This window comes from Crocuta crocuta, unplaced genomic scaffold, assembly GCF_008692635.1.
Source record: "Crocuta crocuta isolate KB4526 unplaced genomic scaffold, BGI_CrCroc_1.0 scaffold147, whole genome shotgun sequence".
Lineage (NCBI taxonomy): Eukaryota > Metazoa > Chordata > Mammalia > Carnivora > Hyaenidae > Crocuta > Crocuta crocuta.
In genome coordinates, this window is record NW_027532594.1 from 1,646,629 (window position 1) to 1,667,381 (window position 20,753).

Below are 20,753 nucleotides of genomic sequence, written 5' to 3' on the forward strand. Positions count from 1 at the left end.
TCCTCTCAAACTGTTTCTGTCATATTCGCCAGTGACCTCCATGCTGCTCAACCGTGCGGTTTATTCTCAGCCTTCACATCACCTGACCTGCCAGCCACATTTGAGATAGTTCACTGCTCCCTTCTCCTTGACCATTTGCTTCACTTGGCTTCCAGGCCTCCACACTCCTGATTTTCTTCCTTCCTCAGTAGCTGCTCCTTCTCGTATCCTTTGCTGCCCCTTCCCCGTCTCCCTGCCCTCTGAACAATGGAAGGCCCCAAGGAAAGGTCCTCCAACATTTTTTCTTCTGAATCTACACTTAGTCTCTTGGCCACCTCATCTAGTCTCATGGCTTTAAATATCATCTGTAAGTGACATACTCCCAAATCTTTATCTCTAGCCCACACCTTTCTTTAGAATTCTAGACTCATCCAGCTATTTATATTACTTCTGTGTCTCGTAGTAGGCATCTTGCACTTGACCTTGATCTCCCTTTCAAGTCCACTCTTGTCCCTTTTTCCCCCAGTCTAGTCTCACTAGGCTACCCAGTGTAATTCTATTGAATAGGGCAGATCACACCACCTTTCTAGTTAGAACTCCCCAGTGACTTCTGGTCACTCTCAGAATAAAAGTCAAAGTCCCTACTGTGACTTATTAGACTCCACCAATCTGCCCAAAATTACCTCTTTGCCTTGTCTCCCTAGTGTTCATTCCGTGGTAGCCATCCAGGCCATCTAGCTGCCCCTGGTCATGTTTAAAGGCCTCCTCATTTGCTCTTCTGTCTGTTCCCCCTGGACTGCTTGTTCCCCGGTTGTCTGCAAGGATTGTTCCTCTGCTTTTTTCAGATCTTTGGTCAAATATTACTTTCTCATTCAGGGCTTCTTTGACCATCCTATTAAAATTACAGTGCTCCTTCCCACCTACCTTCCCTAACTTATCTTTATGACACTCTTTCTAACTCCAGGCTTTTCTGTTTTATTTTATTATCTGGCCCTCTCACTCCCAGAATGCAAGTTCTATGAGGGATGGAGTCTCTGTTACCTCATGTATCCCTAGTGCCAAGGTCAGCACCTAGAGCCTTTGTAGGCGCTCAATACATATTTGTTAAATGCATGATGATTTATCTTTCAACCAAAGAGCATGGCCTGCATATGATCTCCAGAAAATGTGTTTTCCAAAGATAGGGATCAGATCTGTGACTGAGCAATCTGACTCTGAAGGGACTGCTGTAAGGCAGACTCCAGTGTGTTTTGTTGTTGTTTTCACTTTGAGAGAGAGAGGGAGAGAGAGCAGGGGAGAGGGACAGAGGCAAAGAGAGGAGAAAACCTTAAGCAGGCTCCATGCTCAGCTTGAGGTAGGGCTTGATTCCAACACCCTGGGATCATGACCTGAGCTGTCACAACCTGAGCTGAAATCAAGAGCAGGTCAACCAACTGAGCCACCCATGTGCCCTGGCAGACACCCATGTTTGTGTGGTGGGTAGAGCATTCGCTACGAGTCCGTCACTATCCAGTCAAACCACTCACTCCTGCCCTTTCAGCTAGGCATGTGAAATTGAAATACCATGCAACACTTTTACTATTAGTTCATGGGTATTCTTTTCACTTAGTAATTATTATGCAGCTTTTCTTTTCACGAAATGCCTTGTTAAAAATACGGTATTGTAAAGATGAAGCTGATAAATTATTTGTAGCAATAAAGCAGACTTCAAGATTGACATATTCTCATCTCTTGCATTTATTCTACTTTCTAGTCATGTTAAATAACTTCACATTTAAAATAAATAATCGCTGCCCACCACAAGACTACATCTTGCTTTCATCAGAGGTTGTAGCAAAAAGTGAATTCTGGAAACACTGACATGGACCGTAGCAACCCACTCTCATGTTGTGAGTACTTTCTGGCTGCTTCTTAAGAAGCAGTGCCTAACTCAGTATGGCACGACATAAGATTTGAATAAGTATGACAAAATATTCAAGAATGCAAAATTTCATTCTCCCAGTTCTGACACAGAAAAGGACAAACTGCCCCGAGTTATTCACTCCCTCCCATTTATTCCAATAAGAAATACAGAGAAATTTGTAAACTTTATTCACAACGCAAAAGTTGAGATGAATAAAACAGCTGGCAGCGGCATCTTGCCTCGGAATTTGAGTTATAAAAATATTAGTGAGCACAATTCGCTGTATTTCATTTGAGGAATGATGAAGAGAGTCTTTTTTATATTTATAAAACTTCACACTTCGAAGTCATTTATCACAATAGGGTCTGGAGTTCCGGAAATGTTCTGTCAGGGGTGATTTGCGTATTTCTGGACTTGACATTTGATAGAAGTTGGGTAACCGAATATCATAGTGGTATGTCTTCCCTGTATATACTCTGTCATTCAAGGCATAGAGTTTATCTGCAATGTCACTGCCAATTAAAACTGAAAACAGGCGGGAGATGTAACGATGCTGAGCGAAGAGCAAATATAATTTCTTTCTCCTCCAAGACACATACCGACAATCAGTCTCTGCTGTGAGGGTCACCTATGAAAACGTAAGGCCACAAAGAAGACAAAGATTAAGAAGCAAGACAAGTTCTGCCACCTCTTTCTTGCCCCAATTTTAAATGAATTTCACTGGCTCCTTTTTTAGGTTAAAAAAGCTCACAGACCCATAATATATGGAAAAAATGGAGAGAAACTACATATATACATTGCTATATATATATGTATATATATATAATTCATAATGCAAACAATCACAATGTTGTGCCCATTTTCAATTTAACTATTTTAAAATCTGGTTATCTATATTTTTGCCTTTTACTGAAGTGAGAGCTACCTAATACTAAAAAATAATAAAATGGGCTAATGTTAGAGAAGTATTTCCAAGTCAATCCCCAAAACTGAGACATTTAACTTTAATTGTTTCTACAGTACAAAACTGAATGTATTTACCAATTTTGCATATGTATATGGTTTTATATTTGTATACGCACACATATGTTGCATGTATTAATCAATACACCATAATAGGTAGCATCCACTGAAATGATTACCTTTCAAAAGTACCAGACACAATAGCATAGTAGTGACAGTAAAGTTGCCATTTTTTCTTTTCTCTCTCTTTTTTTTTTTTCCTGGAGAACAACTGAAATCCATTAGCACTTAAAATTTTAAGAATCACTTACTTTGTAATAGGGCAGACTTTTAAATTCTTGGTGTTTCTCTAAACTGTCAAAATGGCAGTGTTTAGTTTGCAGTCAAATCTCAAGTAATCATATTTTAATCCCCATATATGCAGTTGAGCAAAGGAAAATTTAAGAATATCTATCATAAACTCCTTTCTGTCATACACAATGCCCATTCTTCTTGTCGCTGGACCTGTACAGTAACAGTAATCAGCAAGGGCCAAACAGAACTGGGAAGTCACATATGCTGCAAAGGTAAGTATAAATTATTGCTCTGTCACCTGCTGTTTTGTTTGTGTGCCTGTTTTTAAACATTGTTTAAACAAACGTTGTTTGGAAGGGGCAGCGTTCACTCTGGGGCCTACTTCTCTCTTACCTGAAAAATGCCTTCCTCTGTGGGTCTCAGGGAGTCCCATTCAGGAGAATCCAGGAACTGGAAGGGGAAAATGTAATGCAGAAATTCGCCATCAACTGTCACTCGGATCCTACCCAAACACAAAGAACATCATTTATGAGAGAAGGAGAAAGCAAGCACATAATCGGGGACAAGCAGATCTCTTATAACCTTTATGGCTTTTAAAATTTTGTAGGATGAATATTAAATTTCTATATGACAGTAAGTGACAAAATCTGTAAGATTCATGCACTGATATTTCTCACACAGTTAGGATTCTGGGAATATTGGGTGAAATTCATCAGAAAATGTGTCACGGCATACCTTGATGACATGGGCCCATTTGTGTGCATATGGTATACTTCCAGAAAAAAATTTCAATGGCCTCAGTAAGATTTTAAATTTAGTAGAACACTGAAGAACACATAATATTGTAAATGCCTCTGTAAACTAAATGTTTACACTTTTTAAATACATGAATCATCACATTTTTGTTTCCTCTCTGAAACTTTGTTTTCAAAATTTACCTACGTACAAATATAAATATAAAATATATATATGGTGCACCCCCTGCTTGTAACAAGTGGGCAATTCTAGAATTCACTGAAAAACATCGATCATTATAAAGCTTAAATGTTCTCTGTTACCTAAAAGAGCACCCTATCAGAGACTATTTAAAGTACTTTACATGTGAACATAAGTATCCTGTTAATTCAAGCTGGCATCATCCTCTTCCTGGTCCTCCGTTATTAGCTTGGAAACAAATAACACATGCAGACAAACCCATTTGTCCATCTGGTTTCTAAGAAGAAATATTAAGGCTCTAGATTATGTCCTGCTTCAAGTAAAGGATAGCATGCCCTCTAAATGCCTATGTCCATGACTCACATACATGTCATGGACAGTGCTACATATTATCCTCTGCTGAGATGGAAAAGCGCAGCCGAAAGAAACACCAGCTAGTAACTAACAGGAAATAACTGAGATGGAGCAAGCAGTGAGTACAAACCTTCCTGAAACAAGAAGGGAGAGCTTATCAATGGAGGTTTTCCCCTGCATGGCGTAACAGTGTTCCTTTTCCAAAGTAACCACTTCAGAGCTCAGAGCAATTGTTCTGAAGACTGGCAAAGAGGTCCCCAGAGGCTGGAAAAGGGAGCTGTACAATAGCTGGAATTCGCGAGAAAAGGTTATGCTGCGAACTTGATAGGCAATGTGGACAAACTGCATGAAGCAGATGACAAACAGTACAAAATTCCAGGAAAAAATGTCGGCGGCACAGACGTCGACCCAAGCCCAGACGGCCGAGCAGAGAAAACCCAAACCCAGCAAACTGAAGACGTAAAGGAGCCCGAAGAATCCACTGCCACCCATGAAACCTACTACAAATAAAATACTGGCCAGATGATAAATGGCTCCTTCGGCCTCTTCCTTCCAGGTGGTGCAGACTGGGTGCTCATCTATTAGATTCTTCCATAAGCTTGAATTTCTTTCCATGGCTGACTGTGGTCTGGTCGCTTTTCCGTTGAGGTTGAATGATATCGAAGCAAGTCCTTCACTTTTCCATCATCAGAGTTTCGCAAAGTCTTTAGAAAACCCGCTAAAGCCTGGACGATAGAGTTGTAGTAATTAAGGGTTTTGCGTGTATGGGTCTTGAGAAACTAAAAATCCCATGCTAGCTTCTTTAAGTTCATTTGGGCTCCTGATTTAGATCTAGTCCACAAATGTTTTGTGGTTTCCTGGACAAGAAAAAAAGAAGGATCTAATTAAACAAGAAAAATTGAGAGGTATATTTCATGAATCGCCAGCATTACTTAATCAAACTGACACACTATTTTCTATGAAGTTAGAATATTTTAAGCAACAATGCTGTCAAGTGTTAAGTTTTTAAGATATAAAATGTGTATATTTAGGGTTATGCTTAATAATAATAATAACAAATTATTTACAGAATTTTAGTATTTGTTAGAATTTGCTAACTACATATTTTCCTAGAAAAGTAGGTGCTATAATCAACTAGTCTTCATAATAATAGCTCAGTGTACCTCAGAATCACTTGTAACAGTGACTAAAAATGCAGATTCATAGGCTGTTTCCAGGCATATTGGGTCAGAATCTCTGAGAGTGAGGCCTATGTGTTGGTATTTGGACAGTGCCCCCCACATGATTTTGATGTATCAAACCCACGGCATTTCATGGTCCACCCTTTGAGAGATAACTGTTTGACAATGTTATTTTCTCTTTACAGATGAAGAATTCAAGGCTCAGAGAGGTCAAGTAATTTATCCCAGGTCACACAGTGGTCAGGGTAGAGCAGAACTTCAGCACTTAAGCCTGTATGCTGGATCCAAACATGTGGCCTCTCATGAAAAATATTTTAAATTAGGCACTGTAAGGAGTCCTGATAAAACAATAAACATAAGAAACACATGACTAGGTGTTGGATTTTTAAGAGCATAATAGTAGACTATGAATATATTTACTGAATTATATCAAAAATATCTGAGAAATGTAAATTCAGTTCTACTTTACTGTGTTAGAGCCTCTCTTAGGTTAAAGGTTGTATCCATGCAACTAAATAAATATTAAAATTCCTGCTACTTACACATTTATTTACCAGATGGTCAAAAAATGTTACCAACTTGTTCCTCTGTGCATATATTCTCTACCCTTTGAGCCATATGGTAAGAATGCTAATGTGTGATCTGAGTCAGGAGAGATTTAACCAAGATGATAGAGCTATAGGATACATATCATTTACCACCAGGTTTCTTAACAATAAATAGTTTCAGTGTGAAGCATTCATGAGATTGGATTTTTAAACCATAATAACATTCAGAAGCCTTGAACTTGAATGCTATCTTTAGTGTTTTTATTTTTGAGCTAGATTATCTCTAGAACACCTGTTAATAAAATATCAGATATCACAGATCTTGTCTCATAGAAAAAAAGAGACGTAAAAATGACTTAGCTGAAGTAAAAAAGGGAACAGTTTGATCACCAACAGCACTGGAGATGGAAACAAAGGAGTTGCTGTTGTTGGTTTTTCATCTTGGACAGTGATTCTTTTCTCAGCAAATAATGACTTTAGGAATACTGCCAGGCGAATCATTAAAAAAAGAAAAAAAAAAAAAGACCTATAACTTACATTGTTATTTTGACTTAAGCTACTTTCCAAGGCACTTTAAACATCCCATGGCCCCTAATTACTGCCTCCCCCATCACTCTGTGAGATGATGAGGCTTGGGGCAGACCAGCACCCTGGGCATGTTTAATTTCTCCTCTTTTAACACAACACAAAATTATACACACTACTGGATATTCACAACAAAGAAAACAAATTTTTAAATACAATGAGCAGTGAGAACGGCAAAACACCAGACTGCAAATGTCAGTCTCCCCGCTGTTTTACTTTTAAAATGAGGGTATTTTAAATTAATCAGTTCCTCAGGATACCAAACGTAGCCACTAAAGCCAATGTTAAAAAGCACTGCTGGCAGAGCTCTGAACTTTGGTTTGAACTTCCTTAAAAATTTATAATCTTCAGCAAAAATGTTAAAATGATGCTAATAGAGAAAGGCCATACAAAACCTTTGTGGCGATTCTGAAAGGAGCTTATGGGAATCTTGTGCCCTGAAGACCCTGACTTGTGGGATAGATTGGGCCACCTGCATTCCAGGACTGTGACCCATTATGATCACAAGAACTGCGCTTCCGGCCCTTTCCAGCAGCTCCTGTTGCCATAAGCCGCTACCAAATCACCTTCCTGTCCTTGATACTGTATCACTCAACTCAGAGTGCTGACTTGCCCTGATTAAATTACTCCACACCCAGCCTTTCTCCACATGGTGTTTTTATTCAGTCACCAAAACAGATGTATTTTATTAGAAGAGAAAGAACTGACAGGGGCAGGTGATGGGCATGAGTGTTCCTCTGACATGTGCCAGCAGCACTATAGGAACGCTGAACATGATTCATCAGCCAGCTGCCTGCTTGAAAGCCTGTAGGCCTTAAGTCATGTTTTTGGGTAAATAAATGCCGAAATGCCAGAGTGGCCCAATGGATTTCTCAGGGGAAAAAAAAAAAAAAAAGCCTATCTTCCCTGCAAAAGAAGTCAGCACACGGACATACAAAATGATGGAGCCAAAATCAAGTGCAAATAAACACAATAATTCCAAGCTCCCACTTTTCTACTCTTTAAATCAAATGACCCTGAGTTATAAAGGAATAAGGAAATTTAAAGGAAATTTAAAAAAATTTAAATGCTGCATGAAATGTGATGTAAGCTTGGTGCCAAGTGATTAAGACTGGCTCAGAAATTGCATGTATCTGTTCAGAACTTGTACATTTATTATCTCATTGCATCACACTTGTTGCCACAAGAATCTAAATCATTATGCCCTGCTTACAGATAAGTAAAGCAGGCCACAGGAGTGTCTTAGTAACTGGCTTCAGGTGAAAGAGGCAGTGAGTCACAGCAGCGAGGGAGAAGACCCTCTCCACTCAGCTCCATGCTCTCTCCACCAGGAAGTGCCGCCTTTTAAGGCTGTGAATCCGACATGAATGTGTTGGGAGACAGTGGGATATTCCATCAGGGCTGGTTTGCCAGGAAAATAATAATCCTAACAGTGAATATTTAAGACCTGTCATATCCACTTGCACTGCTCAATCCATAATGCTTAGAGTACAGCCAGGGAAACAGACGTAGAAAGCCACTCATGAAATGATTTGCTCTATTATTATTCAACATTGCCTGACCGCTCTCCTAGACTCTGAAATTCTTAAGGGACAAAGACAAATGTTTTTGTATTCCTGACCCCTGGCACTCAATGAATGTTGGTTGAATACACTGGTATCAAGGTGCAAGGACTCTGCCTTCTCCGTTCTCTCTATCCAATTTAATGGATGTTCTAACATCTTCTGCCACCCAGGGTAAAAGAAGTAGGGAGGATCTCAACACCCAAGATAGTTCAGTACAGAATCACTAAGGAATTGGGACACTACTTATTTAAATGTTTGGCACAGCTCCAAATTCATAGGGGAATCCTTTTGTCTTCATACAAATTGAGTTCCTTAAGAGCAGCTGAATTCTTAATCTGATTAAAAACAACAAGTCTCATAGCTAGTGCTATTGAGTTAGTGTTGGTTGCTAGGCAACCCAGAAGATAAAAATTCCATCAATATTCTACCAATTAATTGGAATAGGTCCTAACTTTGGTATGTGTTTCATATGCAAAATAAGAATTTACCTAAAGCTGGTTTTCTCTACTCCTCAAGGAGGTACACTTACTCAGGACCTATCTGCCAGACATAGTTAAAAAATTATCTAATCTTCACAACAGCCCATGAGAAAGGTACTATATCTTGATCTCACAGATGAGGAAATTAAGACTCAGAGAAGGTAAGTCAATTGTTCAAGGTCACACTGTTAACATTGGTATTAAAATTCCACCCAGTTCTGCCGGATTCTGAAGCTCACAGTCTAAACCACATTTATTCTTCGGCTTTCACAGCACCAGGATTTAGAAATAACAGGCATTAGTTTCCTCCTTGCCACCTAGATGAAATCAGGCAATGTTTATTCACTAGTAAAACAGAGGTAATATCACCTACTCTGGCCACTCTGAAAGGTGCTAGAAGATTCAGATGAGAAAATCTATATTAAAACTTCGTGGCAAATTTTAAAATAATATAGAGATGAATCACTGTACTTGTTGCTTATATTTTACAGAGCTGAGCCAGTCAGAGAATATAGTTTTTAAAAGCTTTCTTTCACCCAGAGGGTTACAATTGAACACAGAAATACAAGTGTTACTTTTGGCCGCTACCCAACTTTAAATTTTAAATTTCAAATTTACTCACTCCTGCAGGGGTGATCTTTGTTACTCTTCCCTATCTGTGTCCTGACCGCCTACTGCTGGTAGATATAGACCCATAACCAACACATCCTTGAGTCTTTACTCTCCCCAATGGCCAAGAAGCCAGTCTCTGGAATCCAACAATAGTCTTCTACCTCCGATTGATTTGTGTTTAGTGCTTCCCAGCAGGTATCCTCAAATCACTTACATCAGAATCACCTGGGTAGCTTGGTAGACTGTCCCTTCCCTGGCCCCCACACCAAAATTACTGAGCTGGGAAAGGACCCAGGAAGACACCTTTCTAACAAGCTCCCAGTTGATTCTTATGCACACTAAGGTTTGAGAGCCATTATTCTACATTGTTCCTAAATGATTTCTGAATTATCCTTGCTTGTTTGCATGACCTCAGCATTGTTCATTCCTGGCTGTCCTTCTGTGCTGATTACTCTGTGTGTTTCTGATCCCTCACTGTCTGCCCAGGGTGGTAGTGCTGGTATCAGTGCACCATTCTGTGTCTAGTCTGTTCAGTTAGCATTGTTACTTAAAAGAAAGGTTCTAGTCTTACCTGTGCCCCTAAATAGCTGTATGATTATAATCTTACTAGACCTGTTTTCTCATTGGTAAAAGGAAAGAGTTGGACAAAATAATGTGAGGTCCATTTAGCTCTAAAATAACATGACTCTATATGATGAGGAATAGAAGACTTTTCCTAGCATGAGTTAAAATATAGAGCTGCGTGGTAGAACTGAATTAAGACTGCAGGTCTTAACACCAGGTTTATGATAGGGGCCCCACTCTAGAGATTGCTTACTTAATTACTTACAGCCTGTGCTGGGGCCCAGACACTGGCATCTTCTGATGTGCATCCAGGGTGAAGAACTATCAGGGGGCTGAGCGAGAGACACCAGGACATACTGTAGAGTAAAGGATCTAATTTTAATTTGCTGGAAAGACACATTTTCTCCTTCTGTGTTCCCATTTCCATGCTTTGCCCAGGTGAGAAGGCATTTTCCTTCCTCAGCACTCATCATTCCAAGAGGGCTCAAGTCTGGTGGGTAGTTTACGGCAGCCCTTCCTTAACAGGGTGACGTGAAGCGCGCCTTCTAGCTCTGAATTTTTATGTGTGGTTTCCATCACATATTATGTTATATTGACCATTATATGTATTTCCTTTTTAAGGCATCATAATTTATTTATTCTTTTAGTGGGGGAACATAATCAAGTAATTTTATAAAAGAAGTGAACATAGTATTTTATTAATTTATTTAAGTTTATTTATTTTGAGAGAGAGTGTGTGTGCACTAGCATGACAGGGGAGTGGCAGAGAAAGAGGGAGATGGAGAGAATCCTAAGTAGGCTCTGTGCTGACAACGCACAGCTTGAACTCACAAACTGAGAGAATGTGACCTAAGCCAAAATCAAGAGTCAGATGGACACTTAACTGGCTACCCAGACGCTCCGAATATTTTAAAATATCAGCTTTAGTGTTTGGTTAGTGTATGTGTGTGCGTGTGTGTGTGTGTGTGTGTGTGTGTAAATATATATGGAGTTCGCCTCTGTTTAGAACACAGTAAGTCCTCAATAAATGTTCACATATTATGTTATATGGTTCATGGACTGATAAGGATAACAATGCTTGGGTATAAAAGCAGTGTTCAGAATACAGTTTGGGAACAAACAGGAAGCCTAGGTGAGATCTAACCAATACCTGAATCATTGATTTACTTGTTGGACTATAAAGACAGGAAAGCATATATTATACTATGAGGAAGAAGTGAAAGGAAGAAGTGTTTCTATTGAGATAGAGGAACAAAGAAGGGTTGAAGACCCTCTGGAATTGAAAAAGATCCCAAAGTTCAGAAAGAAATCAGAGGATAAGGGAACACAGTTTTACGCTCAAATAACCTAATACTCTTGGTCTAGCAACATAGTTCACAGTAGAAGATAAGGGGAGGATGGAGGGATCTTTAGCAGTTACTATGATGCAGAAAAATACTTAGGAAAGACTGGGGTTGGCAAGATTTTCTAGAAAGTGAGTGCAGAGAGAATTGAGTTGAAATCAAATGCCCATGATCAGAGGCTTTAGAACTCTAGAGGTGTGCTGTCCAATATGAGCTGTTAGTCACACTGGCTGGTCTGAATTGAAATGTGTCAATGGATTTCAAAGACTTAGAACAAAGGGAAAGAATATGTCATTATTAACTTTTATACTACTTATATGGTGAAATAATAATGTTTTAGACATGGGTTAAATGAAACATCAAAGTTAATTTTGCCCTTGTCTTATTTTTTAATGTTGCTACTAGAAAACTTAATATTATGAGATGCCTGCATGGCTCAATTGGTTAAGCATCCCACTCTTGATTTTGGCTCGGATCACGATCTCATGGTTTGTGGGTTTGAGATGCACATCAGGCTCTGTTCTGATAGTGTGGAGCATGCTTGGGATTCTCTCTCCCTCTCTCTCTCTGCCCTTCCCATGCTTGCATGCATGCATCTTCTCTTTCTCTCAAAACAAAAAAACAAACAAACATAAAAAAAAGAAAATTTTAAATACATATGCGGTTCACATTATATTTCTCTTGGACAGCGCTGGTCTAGAGCCTATCACGTAACAGAGAAAGGAAATGAAAAAGATTTGGCATGACACTGTGCAAACAGTGCATATGTATAATGTATAAGTGTATAAATATGGAAGAATTATCTAAGATTAAGAACAGAGAGTTGATATAAATGTAAATGATATTGGCTACAATATTCATATGCTACAGTCATCAGATGTTACCCATGACATAGATATCACCATCTGGTTTCTGCCTACATAGGTGGCCAACCCCACTATAGCTCCTGGCCTCTTTATCCTACCAAGGAAGTCACTACTTTTTCCTTTTGCCTTAGGAGAATTACACTTTCCCAAGCAATTATATCACAGTTTCATTTTTCATTGGAAATCTCAGACAGATAACCTCATAAATTTTGTAGTGGAGATTGAATTGTGGCCTTCTGGATTTCATAGGGTCCATACCAGCATTTGCTTCCATATAACATATGAGTTTCTTCGTGCACCATTAGGCTCCTTAGGCTAGGGTATGCCTTCGACCTTCCATACCAGTGAGAGGTTGGCTTGTCTTGAGACCTGAGAAAATGAGAGAACGTGCCTACAAGCTATGCTGGACTTCTCTGATTCTCATGTCTTAGCTAAAGTCCATTGATTACCTCCAGCTGTGTCTGATTTCTCACTTTATCACGTAAGAAGAATTGCAAGATGGTGCCCAAGATTCCTACTTCATTGGTGTACACATGCTATAATCCTTTCTCCTTGAGTGTAGCAGAACCTATGAATGGGACAGGACAGATGCTTTCTTGATTAGGCAATATGATATGCAAATGGTGCTGGAATAGTCACTTGTGATTATATTAAGTTACATAAGACTGCAGAACTGGAGAAGTATTGAAAATTAGAGAGCTGTGTTTCTACTGGCCTGGAAGAAAGCAAACACAATGCTGTGGACTGCTTATGGGGGCAAGAAGCCAGGGAATGGTTGGCAGTCTCTGTAAGCTAAAGAAGTCTGCAACTAACAGTTACCAAGATAATGGGTGTATCAGTCCTACAACCACAAGGGGCTGAATTCTGCCAACCATTTGAAAAGCTTGGAAGAGGACCCTGGACTCCAAATGAGGAATGCAGTGTGCCTGACACCTGGATTGCAGGCTTTAAATGCTCTGGACAGAGGATCCAGTTCAGCCATGCCTGGACCCCTGACCTGCAAAAACTGTGATATGGGGCACCTGGGTGGCTCAGTCAGGTAAGCATCTGACTTTGCCTCAGGTCATGGTCTTGCAGTTCGTGGGTTCGAGCCCTGCATCGGTCTCTTTGCTGACAGTTCAGAGCTTGGAGCCTGCCTCGGATTCTGTCTCTTTCTCTCTGCCCCTCTCCTGCATGCATTCTGTCTCTCTCTTTCTCTCTCAAAAATAAACATTAAAAAAATTAAAAAACAATAAAATAAAATCTTTAAAAAAACCCAAACTGTGTGATAATGGAGTTGTGGTGTTTTCAGCCACTAGTTTGTGGTACTTTGTTTCAAAACAGAAAATGAAGAAACACATACACACTCATGAATTCACTATGCACAAGGCTTTTCGTTATTCTGATAATCTACCTTTTGTGATGGAGTTGGAATACAGATCAATGGAGCGGAAGACATTCAATCCTTGCAATTCTGGAAAACCAGGGGGTGCTTGGGTGGCTCAGTTGGTTAAGCCTCCAACTTGGGCTCAAGTCATGATCTCATGGTTTATGGGTTCGAGCCCTGCATCGGGCTCTGTGCTGACAGCTTGCTCAGAGCCTGGAACCTGTTTCAGAGTCTGTATCTCCCTCTCTCTCTGACCCTCCCCTGCTCATGCTGTCTCTCTCTCAATCTCTCTGAAATAAATAAAACATTAAAAAAATTTTAAGTCTGGAAAATCATATAAGAATAGTAATACTTTTGAAGAATAGTGTGTGGAAAACAAGACACTAAGAGAGGCCCTGGGAATTACGTTTAAATTCACTGTTGTTCCCAGCACTACATTATAGGTTCTCCTTTCATGGAATCAGATAACCCAAACACTATTAAGCATTCTGGTCACATGGGCAATTTATGGCTATGTCATTCATAAACAATCTCCAGAATTCCTGGAATACCATGTTTCCTTGGGTGAATTCCAGCTTAGTTCTTGGTAAAACTGAACCATACCTATAGAGCAAATACTTGATGTCTACGGACAGGGCCAATACTTGAAGTCTCAGACACATCTGGAGATAACACTCAAAAGACAGACTTCAGACACTCAAAAAGCTCTGTAATTCTTCTAATTGTGTGACTCCACCATGTTCAGATGAGTTGAGCAATGGGAAATTAATGTAGTATCTAGTTGCCATCTTCTTTAACCTCATTTACTACTCTTACTACTACTATCACCACCACTACCACCAACATCTAACAGTTAATGAAACACTCACTATGTGCCAGGCACAGTTCTGAGAATTTTAAAATATGTCATTGAATCCTCACGACTTTCTGAAGTATATAGTTTTATTGTTCCCATTTTACTGATGAGAAAACTGCGGTACAGGGAAGTTAAGTAAGTTGCCTAAGGATACACAAATGATGTAGCCCAGATTCACTCCCAGGCAGTGATACAAATAATACAGCCATCTGCTCTTTCAGCCACTATGACACTCTGCCTCATGTACAGTTTGAAATCTAAGTATTTGGACTTACTGGAACAAATCAAACATTCTTGGTTTCTCCCTTCTGTTCTAGATTCAATAAACTTAAATGTCTTCTTAAGAAATTACAATTTTTGAGCAACGCAGGGGTAGGAAGGTGGGTCCTATGTTAAATCACTGTGTCCTGTAATTCTTGATTTGAAGAAACCTCAGTAAACCTCTTCTTCTCTAGTATGTCATTGGTTGCTTTTAATAAACAATCCCCAGGGCGCATGGGTGGTTCAGTCAGTTAGGCGTCTAACTCTTGATGTCAGCTCAGGTCATGATTTCTTGGTTTGTGAGATCAAACCCTGGATCGGGCTCCATGCTGACAGGACAGAGCCTGCTTGGGATTCTCTCTCCCCCACTCTCCACCCCTGCCCTGCTCACACATACTATTTTTCTCAAAATAAATAAACATTAAAAAAACAATCTCCATGCTCTGCTTCAAGTTTTTGATTTCTCCATAAGCTAGAAATGGCATGAGCCCGCCATTCCCTTTTGAGCAGCTGCTATCAAGTCATGCAGTAGTGCACCAGAGATTCCTGATGAAAAATGCAAGGCAAGCTGGACCCATGGATCCATGAAACAGTCTCCTCTTTTTTTTTTTTTTTTTTTTAAGGGTTTTTTTTTTTTTTGGGNTTAACCGACTAAGCCACCCAGGCGCCCCAACAGTCTCCTCTTGATATGAATCAAAGGTAGACACTTCCCCTTCCCTTTATTCCAAGTGACCTATATGCAAACGAACTCACTTTTCCTACGTTTATTTAGTTCAGGTCCTCATGTTTCTTCCTGGCAAACACACCTATCAAGTTCATGTGGTCTAGCTAAATGGCTATAGTCTTTTCTTTTTCAATTTTTCTGGTTAAATAACCAGGTGGACCACACACCAGGGTCAGTGAAGTTTGAAACCAAACCAGCCACTACTAGTGTGAAAAGGAGCATTTGTGCAGGGTCTGGTGATTTCCTTTCAAGGTGTTTACATGGAGATAGGAGCTTTCTCTCTGACTGTGGGAGACTGTTCCCTGCTTGGTTCTTAATCCACATGGTCTACAATCTTTCCACTTCTTCACTTTCTTTCAACCTTGTTATTGGCTTTGTAATACTTGAAGTTATTCCAACCACAGAGGTTTCTTCTACTTTTGTGGCACTGCCTGTGGATAAGCAATGTGGATTATTCTCTTATGCCTGCTGCTCAGGAAATACACAGATTCTCTTGATGCTTTCAGAATGTTTGATTATTTCAAGTTTCTCTTCAATATTGAAGCTTTCTTCTTGCATGCACTATTTGACACTTTGAATCAAGATGCTTAGACATTCTTGAGATGCTAAAGGAGTGTGTTTTATACAGAAAAGTTCACGGGTGCCAAAGAATAGCAAAACACAATCTTGCAGGATAATGTGTGGTGAACCACGGTAGCTGGAAGATGTTTCAGGTGTATGTGTATTTGTGTTTTGTGGACTCCTACCTGGCTTAGGTCAACTGGTTATAGCTTAATGTGTCCACCTGGTGTTCGGGCTGAGTAAATGATGCATAAGCAAGCACAAAATGTGTGTTATGCTCAAATTGCTCCCTATGATTTAAATTGCATTGACATGAGGCTTATTTTCAAAACAAACATTATAACATAATTGTGTCATCAACTTTCAAATGGCCAGGAAAATATTATTATATGCAAAAATTCAATAAATCCCTGCTCTCCTAGAGCTTGCATTTTAGTGAAACTCAAATGTTGCTACAATTTAAGCCTACTTTGAATTATAAGATCTATTTTAAATACCTAAAAAATACCTCTTCTATGCATAAACTTAGGCTACTTAAAATTCACTTAAAGTTAGTTGTTGCATACTAAATTTTTAAGTAAGTATTGTACTACATTGTAGGAGTCTACAGTCTTAAAAATCAAATGCAAACAAGCTTGTTCTTTAGAATGTCCATCAAAGATTGAAAACAAACAAACAGGCAAACAAACCCTAGAAATTATATGTGTCCTTGGAGTAGCACATAACATTAATACATATGTATTAATTAATACATGATCTATATCCTTCCATTTGTATAAATGCAAATAAAGACATTGAACCATCTTAATGTCAAAGATGATGATTTCTAGATGGTGGGATACTACTATACTTTTGTCTTTGTATATATCTGGATTGTTTTCATTCTTCATAACAATTTTCTAAAACAATAAGTTGATTTTATTAAATACAAAAATCCCAAATAGTTAAAATCCACAAACCCAACAACCAGAATTAACAAACATCACTCTCTTTTAAAAAATCTTTTTTATAATTAAAAAAATGTCATGAAAAACTGAAGATCATCATGGCTGTTCTCAAGTACCATTCTCCACCCACTCATTCCTTATATATAATTGTGTTTACCCCTGCAGTCCATACAAAATAATTGTAAAATTGCAATTTAAAATGAAATGCAAGATTAGAAATGTATTTCATGTATTTTTTCCAGAGCCATACTTAAATTTTTTTCTGATGAATAACTTTAAATATTTTTAAAAACAGAGAAAATACTATATAATAAATCTCAATATACCCATTACTCAGATCTGACAGTTATCAAGATTTTGCTACACAGAGTTTTTGAAATTAAAAGCGAAAACTGTAGCTACTATCCACACTATAGTTTGCTCAGTCAGTAAACAAGACACCTACTAAGGGAGGCAGAGAAAATGACAATTGTGCTCTTACTATGTGCCAGGCACTAGGTCTTCCATTTACTGACCCATTAAGGAGTCACAACTGTGCAACCTCAGTAGTTTTATCAGCATTGTCTGGAGTGAAAAATGAGACTCAGAGCAATGAAGATTCTTGCATAAGCTCAACCAGTGATTGTCTTTCTGGAACCAATTTCATAGTGTGTATAAGTCACCAGAGGTTAGGATTCTGTTGAAGAACACAAAGTGAGAAGTTCTCAATTTGGGTCTATTGAATGAATCCCTGTATTCTTAGGTTTGGAGGAGGATTCAACATTGTTGCAGGGGATTTAAGTCAGCAACTTTTGGTTATTTATTTAATTTTTAAAAATACCTGTTATAATGTTCACTTTAAGACATTTACCTATGGCCACTTAGATAAAAGAGAGAAACCTTTCCCCTTTTCCTTTAAAAAGTCAAATTAATGATTCAATAGACTACTGTAAATTCTTACTCTGTATAACTCATAATCCCAGTTGACCAACAACTATAATTGGAAAAAACAATTTCAACTGCAATCTGCACACTTGCAGATCTAGCATGGCTATTTTCCAAAGCAGTTTTGAAACTTCTTGCCTGCCATGTTGCTTACGTGTTGTTACACTCATACATTACAGCAAACATTTCCTAACCATCCCAGCCATTCTTGAGCTTGAGTATTTCAAGATAAGCAGATGTGAATGCCCCAGTGGGTCAGTGCTATTAGTCAGTCTTGCAGTAAGAAGCATGGGAGTTTGGTTTTCCATGACACATTTTTATTTAATGGCATAGAATGTCACCATTTAGAAGCACAGGATGCACAATGATTCAGCTATTTTGAGACACCGTGGAGATTAAAGAAATTCAACTATCCAGTGTCTCCCAGTTTATATGTATGAAATTTTAGGACAGAAAACTGTCTTACTCTAGATTTCAATTTGTATTTGCATCCTAGACTCTCCAGTCTTCAGGGGAGGAAAGCCTTAAAGATCATCTGGGATCAGCCAGACCTCTTCATTTTGCACATGTGGAAAGAGAGCCACTTTTCATTTTGTTTATATCTTGTTTCATGTAGCTCTTGTTTGGTTTTCTTTTGCCACAAAGAACAATGCCAAGTTACTGTAGCATACTGTCATCCAAGGGACATGACCATGCAACAGTCCCTGGTAACAGAAAACAGCCACCACCAAACCTTAGTATAAGCAGAGACCAAGAATTTTTCAAGGCTGCCATAAAATGCAATTGCTGTGTCCAAGCTTGCAAATTCAAAATACCTATCTACAAGAGTTAGAATAAAAAGTGGGGAAGGGAGACTGTCCCCCTCCCCCGTTTGCTGCTCACTAAAATCAAATTAAATTATGTTCAAAAGTGGGCTTCTAATTCTACTTTTCCATTCATTATTCATATGTAGAACTTTTTCACTTCTTGCAAATGTCTACTGGCTAAAACCAAAAAAAAAAAAAAATTTTTTTTTGCCATACTCTCATTACTGTGCTTTTAATCTTTTTCTAAAATACAGACCCTCAAAATGTATTACACCTCTGTAAGCAACCTTGGTGATGGGGTAATTTAGTGGGTTTCTGCTTCTCCCCCCACCCCCCTTTTTTTTTTTTTTTGGCAAGGAGAATCCCCAAATAGAGAAAATAGGTCAGCGTGACCTTTGACTAGGCAGTCTTCCAGTGTTCCCAATTCAGTGTGAAAACACTGACCCTAGTCGCGCCCTTTGCAGACGAGAGAAGGGGACTCCCTACCGCTGCACGACTTCCCCAAGGTGAAGCCGAAGACTGTCACGAGCCCCTTGGACCAGCTTTTCGCCCTTGGAAATCCGGTCTCTTTCCTTGGGCTCCAAGGTGCCTGGTGGAAGAGTGGGGCCAACAGAGCTGGGGGAGAGATTCGCCTCCAGGGCGGACGACAGGCGTTCCCGGGGACCGGCGCGCGCAGAGCCCGCAGCAGCGGACCNGCTTTCGCTGTTCTGCTAGGCACATGGAATGGACTACTGGAATGAAAAGCAGCGGTTTGTGTGCCCTGTCCCTCCCGCACGCCCCACCCCCGCACCACAAACAAAATGAGATAAATGACCACAGTGGGGTTGGAAATTTGGGGTCTATAGGACAGAGAAAGGTTAACTTCTTTTTTTAAAATTAAGTTTACTTTGGGGCGCCTGGGTTAAGTATCCGACTTGGGCTCAGGTCAGGATGTCACCCGCTCAGGTGAAGATCTCACGGGGTTGTGGGTTCGTGCCCCGCATCCGGCTCTGTGCTGACAGCTCAGAGCCTGGAACCTGCTTCAGATTTTGTCTCTTTCTCTCTCTGCCCCTCCCCCACTTGTCCTCTGTCTCTCAAAAGTAAATAACATCAAAAAAATTTTTAAATAAAATTAAGTTTATTTTAAGAGAAAGAGTGTGCAGGTTGAGGAGGGCCAGAGAGAGAGGGAGAGAGACAATCCCAAGCACGCTCCATGCTATCACATGTCAGCGCCGAGCCCAACACTCATCTGACTGAGCCACCCAGGTGCCCAAGAAGGTTAGCTTCTTGATTCAAATAAGTGGGCATCTTAAAAACAAAACAAAACAAACAAACAAAAAAAAACAAAAGCAAATGGGTGAAGAGCATAGACAACCATAGAAGGAACAATTTAAAAATACAGATGATTGGGGCGCCTGGGTGGCTTAGTCGGTTAAGCACCCGACTTTCGCTTAGGTCATGATCTCGCNTAAAAAAAATAAATAAAAATACAGATGATTTTAAAAAAAGTTCCAATCAGTACTAAGCCAAATACATGCAATTTAAAGCAAAGCTCAAATGTATTTTTCCTCCTATGAAATTAGTGAAGTTTCGTTTTGTGTCAGTGATCAAACCATAGGGTGGTCTGTGAGCGGCCAGTGAAACACATAACTTACATAGGGATTTCTTGTTCCTTCTCTCAGCACCCTCACTTGCATTTTGTATGACCACGTTGGGGACAGTGATTCGAGAAACAAACATTTGCTGAATAATCAATGTCTCTTCTAGTCCTCAGAGTAATCGCAAAAGTAATTAATATAAACTGTAACATTAAGCTCCTTTAATTGTGCTGAAACAGAGGGTCAAAAAATACCCATATTCCTACACAGTATACATAGTTAGAAAGCAGTCTACTGCAAACAGCCTCTGCTCTTATTCTTCATTGTAGAGATTTACTCAGAAATGTTGAAATAATAGTTTGAACTGGATCTAGTCCATGGTTTCAAATATGTTTATATATTTGAAATATGGGCAGGGAAATGAGAAGGTCACAAGCTTTGATACCAGATGTACTCTGGGTTTAGACTTCACTTGTTAGTGTTGCACATCACATTTTTAAAAAAATTTTTTAATGTTTTATTTATTTCTAGGAGAGAGAGAGAGACAGCGTGAGCAGGA

General features: G+C 39.3%; 1 protein-coding gene across 2 annotated transcripts; it reads right to left on the minus strand.

The window, feature by feature from the left end:
• Positions 1–2,007: 2,007 nt before the first annotated feature.
• Positions 2,008–10,304, minus strand: POPDC3 (popeye domain cAMP effector 3). 2 transcript variants are annotated; one of them, XM_077779988.1, is made up of 4 exons: positions 10,229–10,304; positions 4,560–5,286; positions 3,533–3,641; positions 2,008–2,510 (listed from the first exon to the last, which is right to left on the minus strand). In XM_077779988.1, exons 2-4 carry the CDS (start codon positions 5,042–5,044, stop codon positions 2,229–2,231), a joined length of 876 nt encoding a protein of 291 aa, XP_077636114.1. In that variant the 5' UTR covers positions 5,045–5,286; positions 10,229–10,304; the 3' UTR covers positions 2,008–2,228. The 2 variants fall into 2 exon arrangements, with proteins under 2 accessions (XP_077636114.1, XP_077636115.1); XM_077779989.1 differs by lacking the exon at positions 10,229–10,304 and adding an exon at positions 6,553–6,562.
• Between the last annotated feature and the right edge of the window lie 10,449 nt (positions 10,305–20,753).

What these genes read in the sequence shown, in the direction of transcription:
- POPDC3 (XM_077779988.1), bottom strand. Translation starts at nt 5,044, where the DNA reads ATGGAAAGAAATTCAAGCTTATGGAAGAATCTAATAGATGAGCACCCA. An exon ending in TCCCTTCTTGTTTCAGGAAG is followed by an intron (nt 3,642 to 4,559) that starts GTTTGTACTCAC and finishes GTGTTTGGGTAG; the next exon opens with GATCCGAGTGACAGTTGATG. An exon ending in CAGAGGAAGGCATTTTTCAG is followed by an intron (nt 2,511 to 3,532) that starts GTAAGAGAGAAG and finishes ACGTTTTCATAG; the next exon opens with GTGACCCTCACAGCAGAGAC.